This window comes from Coturnix japonica, chromosome 9 (assembly GCF_001577835.2).
Source record: "Coturnix japonica isolate 7356 chromosome 9, Coturnix japonica 2.1, whole genome shotgun sequence".
Classification (NCBI taxonomy): Eukaryota; Metazoa; Chordata; class Aves; order Galliformes; family Phasianidae; genus Coturnix; species Coturnix japonica.
The window spans coordinates 20,613,970-20,621,787 of record NC_029524.1 but is presented as its reverse complement, the minus strand read 5'-3'; the positions used below and the strand labels follow the sequence as shown (position 1 = coordinate 20,621,787).

The following is a 7,818-nucleotide window of genomic DNA, read 5'->3' as shown; positions in this document are numbered from 1 at the left end:
ACACATGTGGGATGTGCATAAATGAGATTTCAGTGCCAGGCAGAATTCCCTTCTGTGTGCATGTAACCACTATTTCAGCCATGTCTTCTGAACACTAAGATAAAAGAATACACATCCTAAAGGAAACGTCACAGATCCCAATACCTGCAATAGATCTGTAGGTCGAGACGCTGGAAGGATCGTCCATCTATTCATTTAAAGACCATCTTCTGACATATATGCCAAAATGTATTTCTTAAAATGCTCCCAGTATTTTACCACTTACTGGGCCTTTTCAGATCCCTTTTTCCACTGCTCACATTCACTTTTCATCCATTTCAGCAGCACACTATCAAGATGCAAAATACGTAACAATTTCTTTATGCAGCAGCGTGTTCTTAGAGAGGGCAGAACTCAGTGCTCTCCTTTCAGAAATCCAAACTGAGATTCCTCCGAGTCAAATTCCTAATGATTCCCTGAGGTCCAGTTTCCAATGAGAGCACAAAACTTGTCAGGTGAGCACCGAGGTGAGGCACACCGCAGTGATCCCATGCTACTCTCCGACCCCAGGCAGTAACCTTGCTGCTGCACAGCAGCACTGCTGCACTCAGGAGAGCTGCCTCTATGAGAAAAGATTTGTCTGGAAGGACTGAAGGTTCAGCATACAGGAGTGTATGGATAAAACAGCTGCTGCTTAAGACTAGAAAAGCAGAACTTATTCTGCCCTGAGACACCTAAATCTGCAATATTCATGAGAGAAAAGAAACCTAGCAGTCAGAGTTCATCTTGGAAATCATTATAGCGATACATAGCAGGAAGTGGAATCATGTTCCAGAATATATGTATCAACCTCAAACCTATAAAGATAAAACAACGTGTAAGTAAAATTTAATTATTACTCTTTATGAAGTAGCATGATGCTGTCATTCGAACAGAATAAGAAACATACATTTCAGTACTGGGCCATATCGTCTATTTCAAGAAGCCCAATCCTTCATTTGGCATTTGGGATTGGAGGCCTGGCTCTGCCTATTACATATCTACTTTTCCCGTAACTCTATCAGCTTAACATTCTTGTCATTGCACGTGTGCCACCAAAGGGAAAATCCAACACACTGGATATGCTGCTTACCTAAGATTATCTCAGAAATTCTTTTGAGTTTCTTGTTTTCTACCCTTTGTATTATTCAACAGCCCAGCTCCCACAAGCAGGAGAAGTGCAGGGGCTGATGCAGGTCAAAATTTTCTGAGGGACTTTCTGAGTCAGTTGCTATGGTGTCTGAGCAGAGATGGGGTCTCTTTCAAGTCACCTTCAAACAGTCCTTGACAAACACTTTGCCCTCAATGTCAAGCTGTCACTGAAATACATTAAAAGGTCAGGCAAGATAAACAACAGAGCAGGGAGACTTCTTTTCCTTAAAAACCATTTCAAAATAAGTACTTTAAAATTAAATACATTTCATAAAACGATAAATGAAGACACTCTGACAGTTCCCAAGTACAGGAGTCAGAGGCTTTCTCTTAGAAAAAGTTTTCTAGTACTTTGTGCAAGGAGCTGTTATCTACTGAGTAATTACAGCCTGGGCTTCCAGACACTTCACAGTGTTTAATGATGTGAGTCACTAAAATAAAATATAAAATAGTCAGACATTCAGACATGACCAAATCTACAGATTCATTAAAGAAAATGTATTTTTATTACACCAGCAAGACAACATTCTACAGTTAGGTCAAGCTCAGGGTCAGAATTTTAATGCCTCCAAACCTGAACACAGTCTAAATGCACCCATCAGAGAACATGACCAAACTGGGGCAGTGATGCACTGCATCCTCCCTCACAGCCTTTTTCTGGACTGAGAATATCTGTTGCTATAAAGCAGCTTTCTGAGCTCATCCTACAAACACAAAGCAAAGCAATACATTAAGAGACAGCAGAACGTGTCCCCCTGCTGCATGCACAAAGATATTACCTGTTCAATAGACTTACCAATGATTGCGCCATCTACTGTAGTTTCTTGTTAAATCTGAAATGTAACACAGCATTGCAGGGGTACAAAGAGCCTTGAGGCAATCCTATGAGAACCTTTGTTTTCACCTTGGAAGAGCAGAATGTGAAAAGTACATCTTGCACAGAGCGATCCATCTCCATCACAGTGGCCTGCAGTCTCTGACCCCGATTCTCCTCAGCTCTACATCACTGTCACACCAGCACAGCCCCTCTGAACGCGGTGGCAGGCCTGATTTATGTTGGTGAAGTGAGAAGGTAAATCACCTGTTCTTTCCATGCCTCCATACTCAACACAGCCTGAGCTAGTTGGCCCTTCTGCTCTACTTGTTCAGAATCCATAAAGGAATCCTAAATAGGGCTGTGCTTACTTTCCCATGCATGTTCCCACTGAAAGGATAAGAAGGTGACCGCAGACACCTAAATTATTATGTTGTCACTCACAGAAAATTAGATCTATTAACTGAAGAAATGGTGTAACTTTTAGTCAAACCTCTGAAAGTCCTGCTGAAATCTACTTCTGTCTAGATGAAATGAATGACAAAATCTCAGAAGACGAGCTCTCAGACAAAAAGCATTAGACTTGAGGACTTCATTCACTGCTTTAGCCTTGGTTTGTTGGAATCAAATGGACAAACAGTCCATTCATGGGTTTCAGCTTGATTTCAGACTTGGCTCTAGGTTTCCTGTAAGGCAGCATAAGGATAGGCTCCTCCAGAGGGTGCTCCAGGGCAGGAAGCTGATCTGGGCAATCAGCCTCAAGCTGAGGTCAACAGCTAAGCTGGGTCTCTACGTTTGGCCTCCTAGAACAGCCTTGTCCCCTCTCCTTAGAGATCTAGGAGGCAGAAAACGGCACACTTTATAGTAACCAGCATAAATTCAACCAACATTTGACACACTCGATGAAAGAAATGTCAAGCCATGAGAGCACATTTTCACAATGTTGGACTTACAAACTGTGCATGCTTACATGTCAGCCACCCACATTCAACGGTCAATACAACAGACACAGAGACATTACATATCAGTCACGTACAGAGCAGTAGAAAATTAAACCATGTAGGTAACATATAATCCCAAACCAAATGGCTTAGTCTTAGGCTTGTGCTACAAATTTTCAGTAAAGGTTTCAAGTCTGCCACATCAGCAGAGGAATTGCAACAGTCATTGAAACCCCTAACATCTTCATGGGTGTGGACTTGTTCTCCCATTTTCTGGCCTCCCATAGACCACCCAATGCCAACAAGCAAGCAAGGGTGGCTTTTAGGACTTTGTTTAGGGTTCCTTTCAGATGCAAGTTGTCCTCAAATAAAGAGATACATAAAAACTTGAATTTCATTACTCAAAGCTGCGAAGCACTGAAGCATTTGTTTTCCCATGTGTGTTAACTATGTAACAGTGTATCCAAATAAAAATCATTTATGTGCTAGGAGAAAAAAAAACCAAACAAACCAAACCAGCTGGCACTGTGTTTGTTAGGGTAACTTGAGTCAAGGGGAGCAACGTCCACTGAGTCAGTTTAAATGTTTAAATTAAATGTCTTTTAATTGCTGCTGCCATCTTCTTCCCGCTTTCTATATGCTTTGTTCAACATCTGTATTTCTTCCTGATAACCACCTCTTTCCAGGTGCTGCTTTTTACTGTTCTGCCGGTGAGCTTCCACAGTGTCTGGAATTGTGATGTTAATATCGCTGTCAGGATTGTTGGATGGAATGAAGAGCGAGTAGGAAGCAGTTTCCCCTAAATCACATGAGACAAATCTGTTCTCCTTCCGTGAGTAGCGCAAGGACGGAGACCTTACCTGTGTAGAGGACTGGCTGATATTACTGATGATGGAAACAGTATCCAGAGCCTCTTCATTGTCACAAATTTCAAGAACCTCTAAATGAATTTTAACACTGGTGTCAGCAAATGTATTAGGACACTCCTCTGGGTTGGGGTCGTGACCAACACTTTTGGATCGATAAACTTCGATCTTCTTTGACGTGGGTGTTATTTTCTGTCCTTCAGTGCTTACCTCGTATGTAGACAAAGAGAGAGTTTTTCCTGTGGGTGCCTGAAGAGACACAGTTCCTTGAAACGCACACAGAGGAATAGCTAAGGCCCCACCAGACCGCTGAAAAGAGAAAGAATTACCATTACCTAATGCTAACTTCTGAGGCTAGAATCTATGACAGATAACCAGTTCACTTATTTTACTGTTGAAGGCTTTTCCTTGCACTATTTTAGGAAGCTGGTATTTAAATTAACTATATGGCTTGTTATAGAGTATAAAAAAGTGTTCATAACCGTGCACTTCAGTATAAAAAGTGAATTCTGAAGTGACCGTGACTCAGCTACAGCTCATGGACTCTTTATGGTAACAGTCTGCTGTTAACATTTCATTGCAGGCAGTCCACAATGAGACAACTAGCATTAGCAGGCATCTCTCTAGCCAGTAATAGCAGTGACCTCTGCAAGTGTCTTCACTTAATTTCTGCTTAATTCCAATGGAGGTACTGATGTCCTGAGGCTCCATTCAGTCAACAAAGGAGAGAAAAAACAGCAGAGAACTTCACAAAGACTGGACTCCATGCTGACAGCATCTGTCTCCCTTGGGCACTTAACTAAATCGGGTGCCACCTACCAACTGAGCTACAATTACTGGAACAGCTTTACAGATACCATTCCAGAATTACTGATATAGCTTTATGAAAATAAATAATAGTATCAGTAGGAAATCTATAGTAAGAGTTTACAATGCCACCATGGCAGTGGTCAGACAGCCCATCCAGGGACTCACTCCCTTGCTCCCTCGTTTCACACAAGTCCGAGACACCAATATGGATTTCCCTGTAGTACAAAGCTGAATTTATCAGCAGAAAAAAAAATCATACACTTGAAGGCATAGAGATAAAATTCAGTTCCAGCTCTGTAGTCCTAAAGGTCATCCTCAAATGAAGAATTCTTAGCAGTTTCAATGAAAGAAGTGTTTCAAGTGGCCGCAAATAAATGAAGGCATTACTCAAAGCAGTCACCGTGTGTGCCATCATGGAGAACAGAAGCAATCTGCTGCTGCGTGGACCATGGCTGCTCACCCAGAGGCGAGTTGTTAAGTATTCCCCTTCACAGTGCTGCAGGACAGATCCTGCCTCTCTTCCTCACCTTACAGACTGTCGTTTCTGACAGTGGAGGCCAGCCATTCCATGACTCATGTTGGAGAGAACAAATGTACAGGCTCATTCTCACCTACTCTGCTACAGTTGGACTGCTTACTAAGAGGTGCAGGGATTTGCATCCCAAACCAAGTTCTTATCCACTAAAAGAATACTACTAAAACAAACCTCAGCTTTGCCAAAGGCATATTCCTTTTCAGGAAGCACTGGTCCGGGACAGGGAAGATCACATGGAAGGGTGGCACTGGTCAGATGGAAATGTACAAGAGAGAGACTGCTGAAAGTGGGAGAAGCAGCAAAACCCAGCTCTGCTCCCACCCAGAAGTGTGCACTGAGGGCACCGAAAAGCTACCAGCCAGCAAGGTGATAAAGCAAAAAAAATGGCAAAGCATGACATGGGTGGAGCAACCAGAGGAAGACAAATGGTTGATTTATCAGGATGTGGAAGTCTAAAGCTCTGAAGAGTTTGGCTAGCACTCGAATTTCTTCCTGTACAGTGTAAGGCAGGGCTGAGATGAGACAGACAGCTGCCCAGGGGAGCAGGGATGTCTCTCTGTCTGGCACAGACCTACCTGCAAACAGAAGACAGCCCACAGAAACTCTTCAAACAGGAACAATTTTTCCTTATTAAGTTACAGGGAAACACTGAGCTCAGCCTTGGAAGCACTGAACAGAGCCTTTCCACTTGAACCAGTCCTGTTCAGTGTTTCCAGTAATACTGAGAAAGTGAGTAGAAAGAGACATTTCAGGTACTGGAAAGGTGTAATTTTTCTTAGGGAGCTGGGAAAGGCAATTACTTGCTCATTATTAAGGGCAATGCTGTGATGAGACATCCACAGAACAAGGCAGAACTTACAACCACACAGCTCAGTCAAGTGACACGTTACCTCACCTTCACTAAAGAGCATGAGAAAGAAAATAGGTTTCATTGCATAGAAAAATCTTGCCAGACTGTGACTTAACACAGTCCTTCATCAAAGGAATCTAGCTGACAAAGTGATAGCAGCTGGTTCGCCCTGCTGGAAGGAAATCAAAGTTGTATTACTCTCTTCAATACATCTGTCAGAGAGAAATGGTCCTCAAGCATTCTTCCCATGTGTGGTTATGGAGACAGTGGCTGTGCTGTGCACAGAGGTATCAAAGAAGCCACACATGACTGTCAGATCCAGCATCTCACTGATAGCTCCCAGTTGCTGGTGGGGTACTGGGGCTCCTGGAGAGCAGCTCTGTTGGGGCAGGCACCAGCGGCCCCTGTTTTAAAGCAAGGAATAGGGCACTGTTTTAAAAAGCACAGTTGTATTTTCTGCAGTAATCAGGATCACTCCTCCAGGAAATATGTGAGCAGAACTATTTTCTTCTCTGTCTTCTCTCAAGGAAGCTCTAGACCACTTATCTTCCACCCCAGATACTTTACTAATGACACCAGAGGACAGAGCAGCAAATTCAGATCTGGGTAAGATCAAGTGGGCACAGCCTGCTAAGTGTCCTGAGCAGTGCTCATGGAGGGGCAAGTTCAGTTTCTTAGATAGTGCAACACACCGAGCCTGGATATAATGATTTGGTAACACACGTTTAAAATGGTGCTTTCCTTGGATACCGAGATACTGCTGGGCACAAGAACTGTAGCTCTGCTTCCAGCCCTCCTGGCCTCAGCAATCAACACTGGAACTCCTTGCAGGGTCAGTTAAGTGCATCTGCATTTCTGGTAGTTAATCAAGCTCAGAGTCTGAAGAACTGTCTAAAAAAGCACTTACATTATGCAGAAAGACATTGAAAGAATATGAAAAAAATAGATTAAATAAGAACTGATTACTTTGGTGCAAGGTTACATTCTGCTTTATAAAACACTACAGATTTGTCAGAGTGAATGTCAAGATGGAGGATCTGATGGAGGGACCTGGGGGACAACAAACACCCCCCACTTGCTGCAGTGAGCACTCCAGTTCTGGAGAGTAAGACGTTTTCCAATGACAGTAGATTTAATGGCTCTTTCTCTGTCTGTCCTCTGTTGAGAAATGGATATTTTTCTTTTTGAAGTGAAGTGGACATACCAGGTCTTATGTGCCATGTCCTGGTCACCAACCAGGAAGCCCAGAAACTGCATACTTTCAACTAGGAAAATTCCAGTAGAAATATTAGCCAATTACAGGCACCTTTAACTCGTTCTACAATTAAAAGCATGCAGAAAATTAAGCCTATTCTGGTTCTTACTTAAGGATATCCTTACTTAAGGATACTTGTTCTTTACATGCACATAGTTATATGTACATAGAAGTATTTACTTACTGTCCACATACACATGTATAGAAATACATATATTTTTACAATTCAGGTCTTCAATTCTGATAGTTCTGAAGGGTTCCAAGTTGGAAATGCTCGAATGTTTCAATTTACAAAATCATGGCATTCCCCAACCAAAACATTCAGTAAGCCAGATCTGCCATCTCTCTGCTGAAACTGGCTTTAATTGAATCTCCTAAGATTTGCCCAGTCTCATGAAAGTAACAAACTAGCACTCAACCCCAGCTCTGCCCCCAGAGGATTTTTTTCTGCAGGTCTGCATCACAGAAACATCAAGTTGGTAATTTGTGAGGCTGTTTATTTCCCATGTATTTCAGCACTCAGGAGCACTGCAGGATCTCTGAGGCTGTGATGCTCACCCTGAGCTCCAGGCCAACA

The 7,818-nt window shown here is 42.7% G+C and overlaps 1 protein-coding gene across 2 annotated transcripts in view; it reads right to left on the bottom strand.

Annotated features, from left to right (window-relative positions):
- Nucleotides 1-1,653: 1,653 nt before the first annotated feature.
- GPR149 (G protein-coupled receptor 149) overlaps nt 1,654-7,818 on the bottom strand; it is a 47,009-nt gene continuing 40,844 nt past the window's right edge. For both annotated transcript variants that reach the window (XM_032446454.1, XM_015872242.2), the window contains one exon: nt 1,654-4,100. In XM_032446454.1, the coding sequence (XP_032302345.1) occupies nt 3,528-4,100 (573 nt within the window). In that variant the 3' untranslated portion in view covers nt 1,654-3,527. The remainder of the gene's footprint in view (nt 4,101-7,818) is intronic.